The sequence below is a fragment of the Rana temporaria genome, chromosome 10, assembly GCF_905171775.1.
Source record: "Rana temporaria chromosome 10, aRanTem1.1, whole genome shotgun sequence".
Taxonomy (NCBI): Eukaryota; Metazoa; Chordata; class Amphibia; order Anura; family Ranidae; genus Rana; species Rana temporaria.
This window is the reverse complement of record NC_053498.1, coordinates 133039630-133061018: the sequence shown is the minus strand read 5'-3', so window position 1 is coordinate 133061018 and position 21389 is coordinate 133039630. Positions and strand designations below refer to the sequence as shown.

The 21389-nt window shown below is 45.6% G+C and overlaps 1 protein-coding gene across 1 annotated transcript; it reads left to right on the top strand.

The window, feature by feature from the left end:
- The first annotated feature begins 266 nt into the window (after nucleotides 1-266).
- On the top strand, nucleotides 267-19362 carry LOC120915628 (indolethylamine N-methyltransferase-like). The gene is made up of 3 exons (XM_040326297.1): nucleotides 267-452; nucleotides 11775-11982; nucleotides 18851-19362. Exons 1-3 carry the CDS (start codon nucleotides 302-304, stop codon nucleotides 19272-19274), a joined length of 783 nt encoding a protein of 260 aa, XP_040182231.1. The 5' UTR covers nucleotides 267-301; the 3' UTR covers nucleotides 19275-19362.
- The last annotated feature ends 2027 nt before the right edge of the window (nucleotides 19363-21389 follow it).

The window sequence follows — 21389 nt, the reverse complement described above, 5'->3', positions numbered from 1 at the left end:
AGTACAGAATGAACTGTATTCCTATAAAAGAAGCACAGCAAACAAGCTTTGGCTGTACTTCTCCTTTAAGCATTTGCAAACTCAGATGGAAATCATAACTAAGTCAGCACTATTCACATGACTACTTTATGGAAATCATAACTCAGTCAGCACTATTCACATGACTACTTTGTAAATATATTTATGCTTATATTAAATTCTAATGTAATCACCTTATTTCAACTGAATATAATTAGAACTCCAACATTAAAGTTTAGTCGAAAGCAGAAATCAAAGAGGTGAAGTTCAGCATTGCAGGACGATGGATTGCACAACACCTAAACTCTATCATGTACATGGAATGGATTCCAGAAATTATCTGGATTTATATTACTCTAAAAAGGAGGGCATGCTGTTTGCAGAGGATACTATAACATTTCCAATGGCGTGTCTTCACTATCTGCTCAGCACCGGTATGTACAGCATATTATGATATATTTAACAAAAAATACACATTTTGATAATACATCTAAGAGTATCACTCACATAAGTGGGAGTCCCCATAGCTCTGTCCTCACAGCTTCCTATTGCTGGTAGAGGAGGAATGTTTTATTTCTTTCTAAAAAATCAAGCTGTTTCTATAGAAAAAAGTTATTAATTTCACCTTTGGCTCTTTCACATTTTGTTGTGTCACAACCTGATATTTAAATTGATTTGAATGGGATTTTATATCACTGATGTACATGAAATTACATTAAATTTGTAATTAAATAACAAAGATTAACACAAATAATGGGCCTCCTCTGGAGCAACCAAATCGCCCTCTGAAGTTGTAGAATTAGCTGAATGAAGTCTACTTTTGGGTAATTAATGTTCCTGGAGTAAGCAAGTCCAGGATAAGGTTTAGACAAGTACCAATCAAGGTTGGGTTCAATAAATATTTTCAAAAACTTCTCCTGTGGGCTTTTAAAAACATTTTATTGTGAAAAGCTGTCTTTTTGTGTAACCCTCATGGGAGGCAAACGACAACTTCAAGATTAAGCCTCATTGACTCCATCCAATGGCGCAATGAAGGGATGGAGAACTCCAACTTGAGATGGAGAGGTCAACAGTGGCAGCCTGATCCAAAGAAAAGTATTTTAAAACAGGATCATAAACTGGTACCCAGTGGCGTAGCGTGGGTTGTCAGCACCCGGGGCAAGGCAAGTAATTTGCGCCCCCCCCCAACCTGCAGACTTTTAGCACTCCCCAAGTCCCTTCAAATATAATAGTAATGACCAACCTGATACCTATACTGACCACTACACTACACTGGCCACTACACTACACTGTCCACTATACTATACTGTAAATAGTATCAAAATATATAGCCTAAAACTGATTATAAAAATGATAAAACAGCGCTTAAGATGGATATAGTCCAGTGTAGATAAAAGATGTTGAAAAGTCCATAGATCCGTGTATAAGGCAAAGTTCAAATTGATGTAGGAAATGCTTCAAGGAATGGTAGTACACCCTCCACCAACTTCCAAACTCCACCACTCAGAAAGTGAAACACGCTTCCCCTCTGGGGTTCAAACTCACCAGATAGCGAACAAAATAAAGCCTTGAGAATCAATAATCCTGATCAGAGCTCCAACCTCATTCCAGAAGCAGCAAAGGTTTCTTTTAAAAACTCCAACTCACGGGTCATAGAGAAAAAAAAACAGAAGCGCCAAAATAGTGTAATACTGCTTTAATTTAAAAAAAGGACCCGTGTAAACACACCCCGCTTCCTATCTACGTACATAAAAACATTTGTAAATGAGCATAAAAGAGTTAAGTCACCGCTCTCCTCCGCACACAGGGGGTCGCGCTTGTGCTGAATGCACGCTGCTGGAGACTCCTGTCCTGGTAGCGATGGTTCAGAGGTGGAACGCACTCCTACTAGTTCCTGCATACGCCGTCGTAGCCACGCCCGGACACGTTTCGTCACTTCCGACTTCAACAGAGGGCGTGGCTACTCAGGGCACATCACGTCTCTATAAAATCCCTCCGCCACGGCTATTGGATGAGGCATCCGTGCTGACCCGCTCCCATTGGTGTTCAAGAGAGCGGAAGAAGCAACGGACGTCAGCCGTGTCAGTTCATTGGGACAATAACAAGCGTGATAGATAAATAAACACTGCACATGAGAAACGATCAGTGCTAAATCGTGTCGTGTTTGTTGCTTCTTCCGCTCTCTTGAACACCAATGGGTGCCTCATCCAATAGCCGTGGTGGAGGGACTTTATAGAGACGTGATGTGCGCCGAGCCGAGCCACGCCCTCTGTTGAAGTCGGAAGTGACAAAACGTGTCAGGGCGTGGCTACGACGGCGTATTCAGGAACTAGTAGGAGTGCGTTCCACCGCTGAACCATCGCTTCCAGGACAGTAGTCTCCAGCAGCGTGCATTCAGCACAAGCGCGACCCCCTGTGTGCGGAGGAGAGCGGTGACTTAACTCTTTTATGCTCATTTACAAATGTTTTGATGTACGTAGATAGGAAGCGGGGTGTGTTTACACGGGTCCTTTTTTTAAATTAAAGCAGTATTACACTATTTTGGCGCTTCTGTTTTTTTTTTCTTTTCTTTATGACCCGTGAGTTGGAGTTCTTAAAAGAAACCTTTGCTGCTTCTGGAATGAGGTTGGAGGTCTGATCAGGATTATTGATTCTCAAGGCTTTATTTTGTTCGCTATCTGGTGAGTTTGAACCCCAGAGGGGAAGCGTGTTTCACTTTCTGAGTGGTGGAGTTTGGAAGTTGGTGGAGGGCAGGCCCGGATTGGCCATAGGGAAAACCGGGCATATGCCCGGTGGGCCGCGGCCGCCAGGCCGCTGTTCTTGCTTGCGGGGCCAAGGCAGGCTGCTCTGTAAGCCCGCGCCGGTCCTCCGACCTTTCTGCGGCCGCCCGGCTGCCAGTTCAACCTCAGTCTCAGCCTTCGGCATCGGGATCTGCAGCAAGAGGACGTAAACAAGAAGGGGGAGGGACTAGAGGAGACACCGCTCCACCGCCGCCAGTGAAGTTCAGCCGTTGGTGCCGGGGGGCATGACCAGGAAGGGAGAGGAGCCTGCTACAGCATGTTCTGCAGATGGGATCTCTCCGAGAAAACGTAAGTGCCTGCCCCTGTAACCTGAATAGGAGGAGCGGTGGGGTGGCTGCATCTAGAAGAATCATTCTCTCCATCTTCTTCCCGCGGTCTCTGAATGCCTGCTTCTGCTCCTCTCCCTCTCGCAGGCATTCAGGTACTGCGGGAAGAAGATGGAGAGAATGATTCTTCTATATGCAGCCACCCCACCGCTCCTCCTATCCTGCTCATCTCTGCTGCCCCCACAGTGCTCTCTACCCCCCCCCCCCACAGGGCTCTCTAGCCCCCCAGTGATATCCACCTCTCCCTGTGCCCTCCACTTCTCTCCCAGTGCTATCCAGCCCACCCCCCTGTGCTTTCCTCCTCCCTCCTGTACTCTCCACCTCCCCCCATGCTCTAGGCTGCCCCCCTGTGCCCCCGCCTCTCCCCCTGTGCTCTTCACCTCCCCCAGTGCTCTCCAGCCCCCCCAGTGCTCTCCACCTCCCCCCATGCTCTACGCTGCCCCCCCGTGCCCTCCGTCTCTCCCCCTGTGCTCTCTACCTCCCCCCATGCTCTACGCTGCCCCTTGTGCCCTCCGCCTCTCCCCCTGTGCTCTCCACCTCCCCCTGTGCTCTTTTCAATTCCCCCTAATTCTCTCCAGCCCCCCAGTGCTCTCCAAGCCCCCTTCTCTCCACCTCCCTCCTGTGCTCTCCACCTCCCCCATGCTCTACACTGCCCCCCTGTGCCCTCCGTCTCTCCCCCTGTGCTCTCTACCTCCCCCATGCTCTACGATGCCCCCTGTGCCCTCCGCCTCTCCCCCTGTGCTCTCCAACTCCCCCTGTGCTCTTTTCAATTCCCCCTAATTCTCTCCAGCCCCCGCAGTGCTCTCTATCACCCCCAGTGCTCTCTATCCCCCCCAGTGCTCTCCAGCCCCCCTCTTCTCTCCACCTCCCTCCTGTGCTGTCCACCTCCCCCCATGCTCTACGCTGCCCCCTATGCCCTCCATCTCTCCCCCTGTGCTCTCCACCTCCCCCATGCTCTATTCTGCCCCCTTGTACCCTCTGCCTCTCCCCCAGTGCTCTCTAGCCCCCCAGTGCTCTCTAGCCTCCCCAGTGCTCTCTACCTCACCCTGTGCTCTCCAGCCCCCCGTGCTCTTTAACACCCCAGCCCAGTGCTCTCCACCTCCTCCCATGCTCTACGCTGCCCCCCTGTGCCCTCCGTCTCTCCCCCTGTGCTCTCCACCTTCCCAATGCTCTACGCCTCCCCCTGTGCTCTCCACCTTCCCAATGCTCTACGCCTCCCCCTGTGCTCTCCACCTTCCCAATGCTCTACGCCTCCCCCTGTGCTCTCTACCTTCCCAATGCTCTACGCCTCCCCCTGTGCTCTCCACCTTCCCCCATGCTCTACGCTGCCCCTGTGCCCTCTGCCTCCCCCCCAGTGTTCTCTAGCCCCCCCAGTGTTCTCTAGCCCCCCCTTTGCTCTCCACCTCCCCCATGCTCTACGCTGCCCCCTCTGCCTCTCCCCCAGTGCTCTCTAGCCCCCCTGTGCTCTCCAGCCCCCACTGTGCTCTCCACCTCCTCCCATGCTCTACGTTGACCCCTGTGCCCTACGCCTCTCCCCCAGTACTCTCCAGCCCCCCATTGATCTTCACCTACCCCCTGTGCTCTCCACCTCCTCCCATGCTCTCTGCTGCCCCCCCTGTGCCCTTCGCCTCCCCCCAGTGATCTCCGCCTCCCCATGTGCTCTTCACCCCCGTGCTCTCCTGCCCTCCCTGTGCTCTCTGCCCCACCCTGTGTTTTTGCTTCCCCCTGTGCTCTTCAACCCCCCATTCCCTGTGCTCTCCAGACCCCCATGCTCTCTGGCCCCCTTGTGCTCTCCTCTTCCTCCCTGTGACCTCTGCCTCTCCCCTGTGCTCTCTGCCCCCCTCATTCTATCCACCTCCCCCGTGCTCTCACCCCACCCAATGTTCTTCCCTGTGCTCTCTGCCCCCCCTGCTCTATCCCTGTCCCCTTGCCCCCTGCACCTTTGCAGGGTTTCCCCCTCCCCTCTCCAGAGGGATGCTTTAGGATGGAGAGTGGGGATGGGCCGGTTAAGGTGTCATGGGCTGCTCATTCCAAAATGCCCGGGCCTATTTTTTGTCCCAGTCCGGGCCTGGTGGAGGGTGTACTACCATTCCTTGAAGCATTTCCTACATCACTTTGAACTTTGCCTTATACACTGATCTATGGACTTTTCAACATCTTTTATCTACACTGGACTATATCCATCTTAAGCGCTGTTTTATCATTTTTATAATTAGTTTTAGGCTATATATTTTGATACTATTTACATTTTTGAATAGATGGAATCCATCTATTTTTAAACAGCTGCTACAATATATATATCATCATATATTTTTTTCAGTAGAATTTTGGATAATTCCTGATATCGTTATATATATTTATTTATTTATTATTTTATTATCTATTTCCTGTACCTCTTATGTACCTCATCATTAAGTGAATATTTTCTTTGGCGCCGGGAAGTGCACTGTGTATTACCCCATTGTTGCTGCCTTCTGTGCACTCTTTTTAGATACACTATACTATACTGTCCACTACACTAACCACTATTCTATCCACTACACTACACTGACCACTATACTATACTATCCACTACACTTCACTGACCACTATACTATACTATCCACTACACTACACTGACCACTATACTATACTGTCCACTACACTACACTGATCACTATACTATTTTTCCACTACACTGACCACTATACTACACTACACTGACCACTATACTACACTGAGAACTACACTACACTGACCACTATACTATACTGACCACTATACTACACTGAGAACTAAACTGAGAACTACACTAGACTGATCACTATACTACACTACACTGACCACTATACTACACTGATAACTACACTATACTGACCACTACACTACACTGAGAACTACACTATACTGACCACTACACTACACTACACTGAGAACTACACTACACTGACCACTATACTGTCCACTACACTGAAAACTACACTGACCACTATACTGTCCTGCCTACAAAAACTCTCTCTCTCTCTGCCCATCTCTCTCTCTTTGCCTCTGTCTCTCTCTCTGCCTCTGTCTCTCTTTCTCTTTGCCTCTGTCTCTCTTTCTTTGCCTCTGTCTCTCTCTCGTTGCCTCTGTCTCTCTCTCTCTCTCTCTTTGCCTCTGTCTCTCTCTCTCTGCCTCTGTCTCTCTCTCTCTCTCTGCCTCTGTCTCCCTCCCTTTGCCTCTGACTCCCTCTCTCTCTTTGCCTCTGTCTCTCTCTCTTTGCCTCTGTCTCTCTCTCTTTGCCTCTGTCTCTCTCTCTCTCTTTGCCTCTGTCTCTCTCTCTCTCTCTTTGCCTCTCTCGCTCTCTCTGTGTCTCTCTCTCTCTTTGCCTCTGTCTCTCTCTCTTTGCCTCTGTCTCTCTCGCTCTTTGCCTCGCTCAGACGCTCTCTCTTTGTGTGTCTCTCTCACTCTCTTTGCCTCTGTCTCTCTCTTTGCCTCTGTCTCTCTTTGCCTCTGCCTCTCTCTCTTTGCCTCTCTCTCTCTTTCCCGTCTCTCTCTCTTTGCCCCTGTCTCTTTCTCTTTGCTTGTCTCTCTCTCTCTCTTTGCTTCTGCCTCTCTCTCTCTCTTTGCCTCTGTCTCTCTCTCTCTCTTTGCCTCTGTCTCTCTCTCTCTCTTTGCCACTGTCTCTCTCTCTCTCTTTGCCACTGTCTCTCTCTCTTTGCCTGTCACTCTCTCTCTCTCTCTCTCTCTTTGCCTGTCTCTCTTTCTGCCGCTCTGTCTCTCTCTCTCTGCCGCTCTGTCTCTCATCTCTCTCTCTCTCTACCGCTCTGTCTCTCTTTTTCTGCCGCTCTGTCTCTCTCTTTCTCCCTCTCTGCCGCTCTTTGTCTCTCTCTGTGTGCCGCTCTGTGTCTCTCTCTGTGTGCCGCTCTGTGTCTCTCTCTGTGTGCCGCTCTGTGACTCTCTCTGTGTGCCGGTCTGTGTCTCTCTCTGTGTGCCGCTCTGTCGCCTTGCCTCTCTCCCCAGTCTGTGTTCCTCCTCACCTGCTGCTTGTCCTCCATCATGACATCGGGGTCCGGAGGATACGAGGAGGCAGCCGCAATGTTGGTTCACTGTCCGGCGCACTGTGATTGGGCGTATGGAGGTTCAGGATCATGGACAGGCCAGCCCCACGCCGCACATGACCCCCATGGCCCAATCACAGGGCGTCAGACATTGAAAGATGGCGCCCGGAGCTTCGGGGACACAGGAAATTAAATTTGGGAGGACGCAGCCAGTGTGACACACACTGGCTTGAAATTGCACCCCACTAAATATCGCGCCCGGGCCACAGTCCCCCCTGCCCCCCCACGCTACGCCACCACTGATACCACATTATGATGAGACAATAAGAAATGGTAATTTATTTCTGATGACTGTTTTATTTGGTAAATATATCATATTTGGTAAATATATCACTCTTAGTCATTATATTATCACTTTGTATATATTTGCTTGAAAAAGGTCAATTCACAAACATTATACTTGTTTTCTATCTTTAAGGCTCCGCTTACACTTGTACGACTTGGTACCCCAAAGTCACATGACAAGTTGGACCCCATGTTTTCCAATGAGTACCGTTTATATCTGTGTGACTTAAAGTCACAGCGACTTTAAGACTAATTCCTACACTACATTGGTCCAATTTTCATGCGACATGAGAACCATAGACTGCAATGTAAACCCTCAGAGCACACACAGTCACATGGTCAAAGTCAAAGTCCCAACAAAGGTACACTCATCCAAAGTTGGCTCAAAATCACATCAAAGTTGCATCAAGTCACACTGTAAAGTTGCAATGGAAATCGAACGAAAGTGTGAATGGAGCCTAAATGATAAGAACAAATATAAAGTAATATATAGAGTAAAGTGACTTTGTCTCTCTGTCCCCTTTATACTCACCTTACCCTATTTCAGCTCCTTGCTGATCTGGCACTTTCATATATGAAGGATAATGTGACATATAATGGTGGCTGGGCCTAGCAGGCAATCCCACAGTCCTATCCTATATTGGTTGGGAACAATTTTTTAAAGCTATATTCACCTAGCAGTGTCATTAGAAGGAAATTGTAATGAAAAGGTGAAATCTCTTTTTTTGGCAGTGAAATTAGTTTGGGGTAAAATAGCATCTGAATCTGTAATATCTCTGCAGGTCCGCATTAACGGAGACGTGTCGGATTCCTTTCTAGGGGCACGCGCCAGGGGTGCCCGTTGTCACCCCTGCTGTTTGCCCTCGCGTTGGAGCCCTTGGCCATACATATCAGAGAGTCGCAAGACATTACGGGATTTCAAAGGGGATCGAGGAAGGATGTTGTTTCCCTATACGCAGATGACACATTGATCTACCTGGGAGACACGGATAGGTCTCTGCAAAATGTGATGAGCCTGATAGCTGACTTCGGGCAGCTGTCGGGTTTTAGCATTAATTGGAATAAGTCGGTACTTATGCCCCTAGACCCTTTGCCGAGGCCCTTACCTGATTGCGCGAAAGATATTGCTGTGGTTGAGGAATTCCGTTATTTAGGCATACAGGTGACCCCGGACCCTACTCAATACCTTGATCGGAACATGACTCCGCTGCTTCGAAAATTTAGGTTGAAGTGCACTGTCGGGAGAAAACTGCCACTTTCAGTTACTGGGAGAGTAAATTTAATTAAGATGGTCTGGGCCCCTCAACTTCTCTATATATTTTACAATACCCCAATTTGGATAATGCACAGATGGTTCTCTCGAATAGATGCTCAGTTCAGGGAATTCATTTGGGGTAACAAGCCGACACGTATCAGTCTGCGATATTTGCAATTGGCGAAGGACCAGGGTGGTATGGCGGTGCCTCATGCCAGATATTATTTTGTAGCCTCCCAGCTACAACACTTAGGTAACTGGGGGGTGGTGGATGCATCTGACCCAATTAGGTCCCTGCTGGTCCCCGCCAGCTCTGATCTTCCAGCCTTAACACACTTAGAAGCAGGCTTTACACATTTACCGAATACTCTCCCCACTATTGTCCATTTGAATACCCTATGGAAATATACCCGGTCCCTCCTCAAAATAAAAGGGGTATGTCCATTTACTCCAATATGGAGAAATAAATACTTTAAGGAGCTTCTCAAACTTAAGGACTTTGGCTCCTGGGAGGAAGAAGGTATTCATTATATTGCACAGCTGTATTCTGGTATCGTGTTTAAATCCTACGCAGACATTAGAGAGGAATTCCCCCTACACAATACCCAATTTTATAAATACATCCATATGAGGCATGCAATACAATGTGAGGGCAGATTGTTTTCACTTGTGCCGATAGTGCACCCGCTGATGAACGATGTACTGTTGACAGATGAGAGGAAGGGCATGATCTCAAAGGTGTATGCAAGACCAGTGTTTCTCAACTACAGTCCTCAAGGCGCCCCAACAGGTAATGTTTTCAGGATTTCCCTCAGATGAAACGGCTGTGGTAATTACTAAGGCAGTGAAACTGATCAAGTCACCTGTGCAAAATAATGGAAATCCTGAAAACATGACCTGTTGGGGCGCCTCGAGGACTGGAGTTGAGAAACACTGTGCTAGACTACTAAATTCCACACATGACGCGAGTACGCTTCCCTGCAGAAGGGGGTGGGAACGAGACTTGGGGCCCATAGACGTTGAAGCTTGGGAGTTATGTCTGACATCCGCTCCTTTAGTGCCAGTGTCTGCATCACAGAGACTGTCTCATCTCTATCTTCTGCATAGAGTATATAGAACCCCAGCCCGCCTACATAAATGGGGACTTAGAGAAACACTGCTATGCCCAAAATGTAATAGTCACACTGGGGATCTATTACAAATGATGTGGAAGTGCCCAAAACTCTTCAGGTACTGGCAATATGTTCTTAAAACTATCTCACAAGTTTTCCAGTTGCCGATTCTGCAGGATCCGGTTGTGTGCCTACTTGGTGCCTTGGAGTTACCCTCACTATCACTGAATGGCCATACTGGCATACATGGTCGTCCGCTGAATTTTTTTCAGGGGGTGGCGCTTCGGCAGCGGCGATACACGTGCCACATTTAACCCTTTCTTCGACCGCCAGCGGGGGTTAAAAGCGACTTATTGGTATATTCTAATCAGTAGATTTGCAGCATTGGTATTGTGTATTCAATTACCATTTTTTTATGCAATTCATTTATAATATTTCAACATACTGTATGTGGTAATATTTTGGAGAATATTTTTTGGGGTATTTATAGATTTATTGCACTGGGATTGTGTATTCAATTATCACTTTTTTGATATAATTTATTTAAAATATGTTTCTGCACATGGTTAAAGGGTAGTGCAACACCATTAATCTTTATATATTAAGTTGTGGAATGTGGGAACACATTTGATGGTGAGCAGCAACTTGAAGTATTTATAATATTAGGAGTTGGTGGCAGTGCAGTAGTGCCATGTACACAGTGCACAGTGCACAGTGCCATGAGTAGAATGCATGGGCATGTTGCTTTCTTTATCCTTACCTTCCCTGTTTCATGCCCAAGATCACACTTTCTTCACTCCTGCACTCAGCGTCCTCTGAGCCAGCAGCATCATCCTCACCACACACAAATGAGACCCGTGCATAGCTCTTCCTAGCCTCAGCCCCCGCCCAGCAGGAGGGGCATATGGAAATACAATATCTTTCCACACAGTGCCCCACTGCTGAAGCAGACTTTCCCCGGCCACACTGCCTATATGGGAGGGGTTAGCAAGGGAGCGTCTGAAAAGTTCAGTATACTGTTTAGTCAGCACTGCGAGAGCTGCTGCAGTATGAAGCTTCTCAGCCACAACAATTCAACACCTTCTTACGATTCCAGGGGGGTCAATTGATCCCCCTTGCCCTATGGAGCGGACGCCCATGCTGCCATACTATGTTTACTAAATGTTGCCCGCAAAGCAATTGCGAGGCTCTGGATTACTCAGAGGGTACCGACGGGCGGACAATAGGTGACTCAGGTTAATAGTCTGCTAATACGTGAGAAGCTTACATACCAACACCCTAATGTTCTGAAGAAATTTTACTCAATGTGGCAACCATGGATAGATACTCCGGGACTGGGCCCCCCTCAGTTAGTAAAAGATAGACTTCTACAAATGTGATATGGTATATGTAAGAGAGCGTGTAGGGTAATGTATTATGGTTGGTGCTGGAGGTGGAGTGCGGGAGGTGTCGTGGTGGCTGGTCTTCTCCTACTACTATGTTTGGTAGTTAGGATACTCCTATACCCTTTAGGGGTACAGCTGTTATATATATATATTTTTTTTTTTTGTTCTTGTTTTGTTTTCTGTTTTGGATTTATTAACTAATATATGGAGATTATTCTACGCCTAATCGAGGAATACAGTCTAGTTTAATACTTACATTATTTGTACGTTTTTGTGCAGCAGAGTATTACACAGTGCTCCTTATTATACTGTCTCTTGCTTGTAACATCATGAGTCGTTCTATTCCTGTGAACGTACACCCGGTCAGAATATCATGCATACCGTATTTGTGTTTTTGCTTTTCTGTTTTTCCTTTTGCTGCATATACCATTGGATTGTCTGTATATGAGATTGTGTTTTCCTTTTTCTTTCAATAAACTTGCTCTTGATTTAAAAAAAAAAAAATCTCTGCAGGTCGAGCTGAGGGTACATTATTGATTGATATCAGCGTTGGTTCCATCATTCACCATCTCTATTCCGCCTCCAATTTCTTCAAAAAAATTATCATATTAAAATTCCAAGAGCAATGTATCATGGAACTGACCAGATGGCTACATGACCGTACCGGAGCATATGATTGGTCGCATACATCATCAGCCGCAGCTGAGTTAGAAGGAACGAGGTGACTTGTCCCCTAATGATTCCTCACTTTCTGATGTTTGTATTTTAGGTTGTAGAAGATTGTTTCTTTGAATGCAACTTTAATTGTTTTTGAGTATAATTAATTTATTAAGTTGTTTAAAATACAACCTTTTATTTCATGTTTGTAGTCAGGTAACTTTGAAATATTGTATTTGAAAAGTCCAAATCTATGTTTTCATCCAGCAGATGGAGCTCTCAGCTCTTTAAAATGTTTTTATTCGGGTTCTCCTTATCTACTGTGCTGGAAAAAGGCTATTCACATTGTTTGAAGTAGAAGTCCAGTCACATCCTATCTAAACTTAACCCTGCTTCCAACCCCTTTCTAAGCCCTATACTTATTATCTGTATAGGAAAGAAGTCTATACTTACCTATTCTGAGGGCCCTCCAGTCCGGTCACATGATCGGCTCCCAGCGCCGGCTTCAGTGTATTGGAGGGACAACCAACTACGGATGCGATGCCTAATAGTAAGTCTATGGGTGACGAGAAATCACCGCTCAAGGTTGGTCTCTACCTGTGAAAAAATGTGAAGATACCGCGCTATCTAAGTGGATAATGAATATATAAATGCAAGCAGCTTAAAGTGTGAGATACCCACAAACAAACTAGTACAATAGAAAAATAGCTGCACAACTAATGTGAATACTATAGTAGTGTTAGTACAAAGTAAAATAAACAAATCTTTCGCCCATACATGAGATGTTACATTGATAGTGAGAAAAATTAAACATGTGAAAGTCTATTGTTCGAACAACAAAATGTGCATTTGATGGTAATTTGATAGTAGAAAATGATTTTTCCCATTCAAGCAGATAGTGACATCAAAATTGCATGAACCTCAGAAAAGTGCATGGATAGACAGGACACCTCCACCTCTCAATCACACTGTCCCTTACCAGAAGGGAAGATCCCAACTAGAGATCTTCTGACAGCAGACGGCTTACTCCCCAGCCAGGGGGTTATGTGGCAGGCTATCCAAGAGCCAAAAACTTCTCCCACAGTGGACCGGTAACCAATGTTGATAGAAACCAATATGGAGAAGAAAAAGACTGCATAGTGTGAACCCATATAACAATTTATTAAAAAGATTAAAATCACACTTACAAGAATGTAGATAAAACTTGCAGTGAACTTATAGCCGGCCGGCTAGCACAACCCGTTCACTCTGGGACACAGTATGCGGTTTCTAGACAGGTCTCTACCTGTACCACCTCCACGGCATACTACCAGGTGCTGGCCCTGTTCATTACAGACTTCACAGTAGAGGAAAATGGTCTGGTTTGCCGCACATCTGATGAAATCACCTTTATTTAGACACATTCTAAATAGACAATACACAATGTACAATCTAGGGAAAATAGCACTATTTTATTGCAAACAGACCCTTTTCCACTATTTGGAGCCTATGTGTAATGTCACGACTCAGGCACTGAAGCCGTTGTTGGTGATCTCGCCTCTTCACTAAAGCCAGCTGCTGTGATGATCATGTGACCGGACCAGAGTACCTTTAGAATAGTTAGGTATAGACATCTTTCCTTCAGGGTAGTTAATATAGGGCTATTCTATTCAAATGTATTCTATTTGAATTTTGTGAAATACTTTCTATTCTATTCTATTGCTTTTTTTAATTCTATTCTTTCCTATTCCTTTTTTTCAATTAAAGGGGTTGTAAAGGTTTGTTTTTTATTTTCTAAATAGGTTCATTTAAGCTAGTGTATTGTTGATTCACTTACCTTTTTCTTCAATTTCCCTTCTAAATGTTTTTTTCCTTTGTCTGAATTTCTCACTTTCTGTTTCTCCTCAGTAAGCTTGCTACCATCATCCGAGCAGTGGTTAGTCAGCCAGAACAGCTTACTGAGGAGGAACAGGAAGTGAGATATTCAGACAAAGAAAACAAAGAAAAAAAACAATTTGAAGGGAAATCTAAGGAAACGGTAAGTGAACCAACAATGCACTAGCTTTAAGGAACCTATTTATAAAATAAAAAAACAAACCTTTACAACCCCTTTAAGGATTTTATTGTAAATAATGGAGAACAGGTATAATAGAATGTAATACAGAAACATCTAGTACAGAATGTATGTTATCAAACATGTTACGTTAGCAATGTAACTCAAATCCATTAATTTTCAAATAAAAACTAATAATGAGGGGCCTTATTTCCATTTGGATCGAAAACTCATACATTTTCCTGGGTACTGAAAGAGAAGTACCTTATGAATGGGGTGTCTAGAGGATCTAAGTGATCCAAGGCGAATGGTGTGGATATTTTTACAGAATTTATTCAGACTGGGGTTAATTGTTTAGTATTGGGCTGGAAAATCGTTACCTACAGGGTGGGCCATTTATATGGATACACCAAAAACAAAAGTTGGATTCAAAATGGCCGCCATGGTCACCACCCATCTTGAAAAAGTTTCCCCCCTTACATATACTAATGTGCCACAAACAGGAAGTTAATATCACCAACCATTCACATTTTATTAAGGTGTATCCATATAAATGGCCCACCCGGGTGGATCCATATAAATGGCCCACCCTGTAGATTGTCTCCAAATAAACTTTGAGCATAAGGATCAATTCATAGGTTGTAGTAAATTGTGGTAAGATAGTTGTTCCAGGGGGTGCAATTTTGTCGGGTTGAGCTAAGGCTTCGTAAATAGCGTTCGCTTTGTTTGAGAGGTTTAAGTTGAAGTAAGAATGTCCGTCTCTGTATAACTAAAGAATAGTCAGGAAGCAGGGGCAAGCGGTGGTCAAGGGAGGGGGTGTAGTTGGAAGGGTAAATGGAAGGAAGGTAGGGGTTAATAAAAGAGGTAGATGAAGGAAGGTGATGTACATATTAGGGGGGGGGTAAGGGGAACAGAGGGGGGTGGTTATCCATCTCTCTTTCCCTTCGTTTTATGTTGGACTCTATGTCATTTATGAAATTGAATCAAGGTTGTCAGGATAGAGAGTGAACCTGGGGTAATCTAGTCTGAGGTGTGATGTTAATGACAGGCGGGTGAGGTGTTTGTGGTGATTAGGTCTTGGCCTTCTGCTGTTGTCTGGAAGTAGGTCCAGCAGACCCATTTGAATGAAAATGTTGTGGGTGTATCACGTGCAATGCTGATGAGGCGCTCCATTTCTGCAATCTTCTTTGATTGAGGGTATTTGAGGAGAGCCCCAGTGGACTGGTATGCATTGTTTGGCAGCATTTACCATGTGCATGGCTAGGGATTTAAAGTAATCGCTATTTGGAAGGGTGGGATAGTATAAGAGGAGTTATGCTGGGGATAAGTTAAGCATAAGTATGGTTACCTTTTTTATGACACTATGCACTTCAGACCAGAGGGGTTGGATGAAAGGGCAGCTCCACCAAATATGGAGGAGGGTCCCTCTTTCTGATTGACATTTCCAGCATATGTCTGGGATGTCAGGAACAAATTTATGTATAAGGGTGGGAGTACGGTACCATCTGGTTATGATTTCGTAGCCGTTTTCTTGTGTTGAGACGTTTACTGATCCCTTATGGATATTCAAATACATTTGATCCCAGTCTTCTGGTGGCTGGGAGAGGTAATTTTCCCAAGCTGAGCATGCTAGACCTGTGTTGGGTCAGACTTCTGTAAATAAGAGAGAGAGCATTGTGGAGACTAAGTGATGTTGGGGGATTTGCTGTGTACGTAATGTTTCAAAAAGTGAAAGGGATCTGTAGACATTGAATTTTTTGTCCAGAATGCGAACGTAGTGTGAGAGCAGGGCGTAATTCCAGGGAGAGGTAGCGGGACCTTCCCCGTGCAGTTCGCACCAGAACATGCGAACAGGCAAAAAGTTCTAGCGAATATGCAAACCATATTAAAGTTGATGGGACACAAGCATGAAAAATCAAAAGTGCTAATTTTAAAGGTGTATATTCAAGTTATTGCCATAACAAATGTATGGGGACCTGGGTACTGCCCCAGGGGACTTGTATCAATGCAAAAAAAGTTTTTATAACAACCGTTTTTTTCTGGAGCAGTGATTTTAATAATGCTTAAAGAGGTTGTAAACCCAAAAATATATTAAAAAAAATAATAATAACCTGCAAGACAAAGCCATAATGAGCTAGTATGACTACCATACTAGCTCATTATGCATTACTTACCTTAGACCGAAGCCATCCTCGTCTCCCCCTCCGGCCACAGACATCTCTCCGGAAGGTTACTTCTGGGTATTGCCGCTCTGGCGCTCTGATTGGCCGGAGCGGCGATGTCGTCACTCCACGCGTGCCTGCAGGAGCCGTCAAAACCGGTATTATCCATTGATAAAACCGGCATTCTCAGTGCGCCTGACAATGACAACGGTGCATCCTTTGTGGCAAATATCTTCTAATCCGTGTAGATTTAGGAGATATTGCAAACACCTACAGGTAAGCATTAATCTTAGGCCTTGTACACACGATAGGTTAATCAGAGGACAACGGGTTGAAGGACCGTTGTCTTAGGTTAACCTATGAAGCTGACTGATGGTCCGTCGTGCATACACATCATCAGTTAAAAAAACGATTGTGTCAGAACGCGGTGACGTAAAACACGACGTGCTGAAAAAAACGAAGTTCAATGCTTCCAAGCATGCGTCGACTTGATTCTGAGCATGCACAGGTTTTTAACCAATGCTTTTGCATACTAACGATCGGTTTTGACCTATTGGTTAGGAGTCCATAGGTTCAATTTTAAAGCAAGTTCTCATTTTTTTAACCTAAGGTTAAATAACCTATGGGGCCCACACACGATCGGTTTTGGCTGATGAAAACGGTCCTTCAGACCGTTGTCCTCTGGCTATCCTATCGTGTGTACGAGGACTAAAAGGTAGGTAAAACAAGTAAGAGAGGGTTTACAACCACTTTAAACTGAAACAATAAAAATTAAATATTCCTTTAAATATAGTGTCTGGGGGGGGGGGTGTCCCACCTTAGTCTGCCTGTAAAGTGGCACATCTGTGCAATGTTTAGAAGTGCATTTCTAAAGTAAAAAATGTAATTTAAACTTACTTGCGGCCCTGCTCTTGCCTATATAAGAGCAAGCAAAAAGATAGCAAGGAATTTTCAAAAACTCGTCTATTGTGGTTTTTACTTTTTGACACTTTTTTTGGTGAATGGATATGGGGTACAATGTACCCGATACTTATTCACATGGGGGGTGGGATCTGGGGGTCAACTTGTTAAAGGGGGCTTCCAGATTACAATAAACTCCATGCCCGCAAACCCCGACAACAAATGGCCAGGGTTTTTGGGAAGAGGCTCTTGTCCCTATCAACATAGGGACAAGGTGCTTTGGGGGCAACTTGTGAAAAAGCTGGAAATTACATGCCCCTGTCAAACAGGTGCAGAAAAATTGGGCCTTGGGTGTTGGCGATGCCTGAACACTGTAACCCCACACAGTTACTCATATTGGGTGCAGAGGCGGGCCCTGCTGTTAAAAATTATTAGAACAATTGAAATGACATGCACCTGATAAGCAGGTGCAGAAAAATTGGGCTGTGTCTGTGGACAGGTGCACTCTTTGATCCATTACAAACTCTTCAGCAGCACTGAATGTCCATTCAGAAAGCACGTTGGATGCAGGACAGGCCAGTAGCTTGATTGCGTTGAGTTGTGCCTCTTCCTCATCCTCACTTTCGTCCTCTCTTCTCTCAGGCATCCAAGTACAGTCAGTGACCTCATCATCCCTCCCTCGTCGTCACTGGAGCAAACTTGGCAGTATGCTTTGGCTGGGGGAACATGACTGCTAGTTTCTTCTCCTTCTGTGGCATCCCCTCACTCTAGGCTCACGTTACTCTCTTCTTCAACCTGGGAACCAGCATCGGAGACTTCAAATTGCTGCACATCCTCCAGCAGCATGTAACCAGCACTATGGTCAAATAATTCTGGTAACTCCTCCATGCATGATGGTGGGGCTACGGAAGGAGTAACTGTGCACAAGGAGCCGGTGGAATAGGGCACCTTGGCAGCTGCATTGGAAGGCAAACTAGTATGAGGCTGCTTGCCCTCTTTAAGTGGTCTGTTAGATTCTGCCTCTCCTTGGTGGCCTTCCAGACATGATGGGGATTTATTTTTCACACTACACTACACTGTATTATATACAGTACACTGACTGCACTGTATTATATACTGTACACTGACTTAAAAGTATTATATACTGTACACACCGTATTATATACTATGTACACCACCTGCACTCAAGTGTTGCTTTAGCAGTGTGTTTGGGGTCATTGTCCTGCTGGAAGGTGAACCTCCGTCCTAGCCTCAAATCACACACAGAGTGGTACAGGTTTTGCTCAAGAATATCCCTGTATTTAGCACCATCCATCTTTTCCACAGCATGATGCTCCCACCACCATGTTTCACTGTGGGGATGGTGTTCTTTGGGTGATGCGATGTGTTGGGTTTGTGCCAGACATAGCGTTTTCTTTGATGGCTAAAAAGTTAAATTTTAGTCTCATAAGACCAGAGCACCCTTATCCATACATATTGGGAGTCTCCCACATGTCCTTTCTCAAACTCAAAGCGTGCCATTTTGTTTTTTGCTGAAAGTAATGTCTGTCTTCTGGCCACTCTGCCATTAAGCCCAACTCTATGGAGCGTACAGCTTATTGTCCTCCTATGTACAGATACTCCAGTCTCTGCAGTGGAACTCTGCAGCTCCTCCAGGGTTACCTTAGGTCTCTGTGCTGCCCCTCTGATTAATGCCCTCCTTGCCCGGTCCGTGAGTTTTGGTGTGCGGCCGTCTCTTGGCAGGTTTGCTGTTTGCTGTTGTGTAGAATTGCTTATCACACCACATGACTGTATATTGAAATATTTCCTGTAATGTCCATATTATTTTTTTTTTTTAGAGATCAACTTCAGGAGAAAGAAATGCGCCTAAGGTCGTCCATCATGCAGATTTTGAAATGTGATTTTGAAGAGGAAAACATAACTTCCCCGGCGCTACTACCACTTGCTGATTGTATTATCAGTGCGTGGATACTGGAATTTATCAGTAAAAATGAAGATGAATACATGAAGAATCTGGAGAAGATAATAAAGCTGCTAAAACCCGGAGGCCAACTGTTACTTATTGGGTCATTAGATCAAACTTACTGGATTACTGGGGCAGAACGGTTCCATTGTTTTAAATGTAATGAGGAGTTTGTGAAAAATGCCCTCAGTAAGGTGGGTTTAGTCATTGATTACTGTGCAGTGCAGAGGAGACGCAATGTCAGCGATCTCGCTGATTATAAAGCTATTATAGTCATTGTAGGACGCAAAGGGGAGTAGATGGTTGGAGCCAATAGCATTCATCTCAGTGTGTAAATCTTACAAAGAAACTACAGGCAACAAATAAAATTAATCATTGTGCTACTGAGGCTGGGTTCACACTGATACTACACGACAGTCATATCTTTGCTCTGTGACATCGGTCCTACATCCATCCGACTTGAATAAACAGGATACTACATTGATCCGACTTTGTGATAGTCTGACTTGTTTCTTGACCAATCAAAACAATCACAGTGTGAGATAAATTCCTTTTACTGCTGCTGTAATCACAATGTCGGATGTCACAAGTCGGATATTAAGGACAAGGATCCTACTTTGATCCAATTTCAATGGTATTCAATGGGCTGAAGTAGGATCAAAGTCGGACCAAAGTAGTGTAGGGAGCATTTTCAAAGTCGGACCGACTCGTATCGGACCAGTTAAGAGGGCTCTTAGGCCGGGTTCACATTGGTCCGACAAACGCTCCGACATTGGGAGCTCATGTCGCATGACGTGTGAAAATCAATGTTTCCCTATGAGAGCTGTCTTAACTGGTCTGCCACAAGTCGGTCTGCCACAAGAGCCGTATGCGTTCCACTGCTCCCTGCTCTGTGCACTCCATCACCGAATTTCAGCTGTCTTCAGCCCGGTAACACGACTAGCGGCCGCTTTACAGTCCTGATGGATGGCTTCTGCGGAGGAGACGAGCGGCAACGTGATCTCCGCAGCTAACATCAGAAGGAGATCATGGCCCCTCCTGCAGAAGACATCCATTGGAGCTGTAAAGCGTCCGTGAGTCATGTAACCGGCGTGAAGATAGCTGAAATTCTGTATTTTGAACACTCGTCTTTAAAAACAACTTACACAGTGTGCTATGCCAGCCTCTAATAGAGGGACTGGCATAGTCTTATATAAGTGCCATAACAAACACTTTAAGGTTTCTTTTACATGGGCGGCCCGTTCAGGTCCGCCTGCCAGTTTTTTAGGCAGACCTGAACGGGCGCTCTGTGCTCCTCTATGGAGCCGCGGATGTCGGCGGTAACATGCCCGCTGACATCCGACCCGCCAAAGTGTGACGGAGGAAAAAAACTACTTTTCCATCCGTCTGGCAGATCGGATCGGGTGAACACGGACAGACGGTCCGTGTTCATCCGATCCCCCCATTGGGGAGAGCAGAGAAAAGACAGGGCGGTCCCTGCACAGTGTGCGGGGACCGCCCTGTCATTCGCCGGCTCAGCGGGGATCAACGGAGCGATCCCCGCTGAGCAAGCGGAGGTTCACGGGGTGGATCATTACTGATCCGCCCCGTGTGAAAGGGGCCTAAGTGTATGCTTTATTTGTATACTTACATTCTCTTGTTTTCTACTTCCAGATCTTAAGAGGCACTGGTTAGAAAAGTCAGGGCCTCACAGATGCCCCCTGGGAAGGATATGTCACCAGTGCTTTCCAGGGAGATCACTTCTAAAGTTCGAGATCTTACAAAATCTTGAAAAGAGGGGAGAGGACATTTTAGTGAACAGACGAGTGTAATGATATACTGCACATTAAGGATGAACTCTGGCGTGTTCGCATAGAACACGTGCAGAGCCCGCCAGGAAGTGTGCACGGCGCTGTGCTAATCACAGCCAGGGAGACATTGTCCCGATGCTCGGCTGCAGAGATCGTGAAATGTCTCCCTGGCTGTGATTAGCGCAGCGCCGTGCACACTTCCTGGCGGGCTCTGCACGTGTTCTATGCGAACACGCCAGAGCTCATCCTTACTGCACATGTGCAAGATCAGGCCTAGGACGTTGAGCCTTATCTTCTCTGTGCACCGTACAACATTACATCTGCCTGTTGAAAAAAAGCCTTTCCCTAAGATCTATGAGAATTTGTAGAGGGGAGGTTTTATTTTATTCTCAACAGATTAGTGTAATATGGTACGGTTAAAAACAGCCAAGGAAAAATCCAAGCAAAATTTCAAGCTCTACTTCTTTACCGGCCTGCGACCAACCAAATTAACCTGTATTACAGTATGCGTCAAAAACAGGGGTTTAGTCTGCACACATTTGCAAATGCATGCAAAAGCTACAGGCCCCGCCAAGGTACCCTGTTACCTGTAGTCCTACTTTTAACTTTTTAAGAGGCTCCACA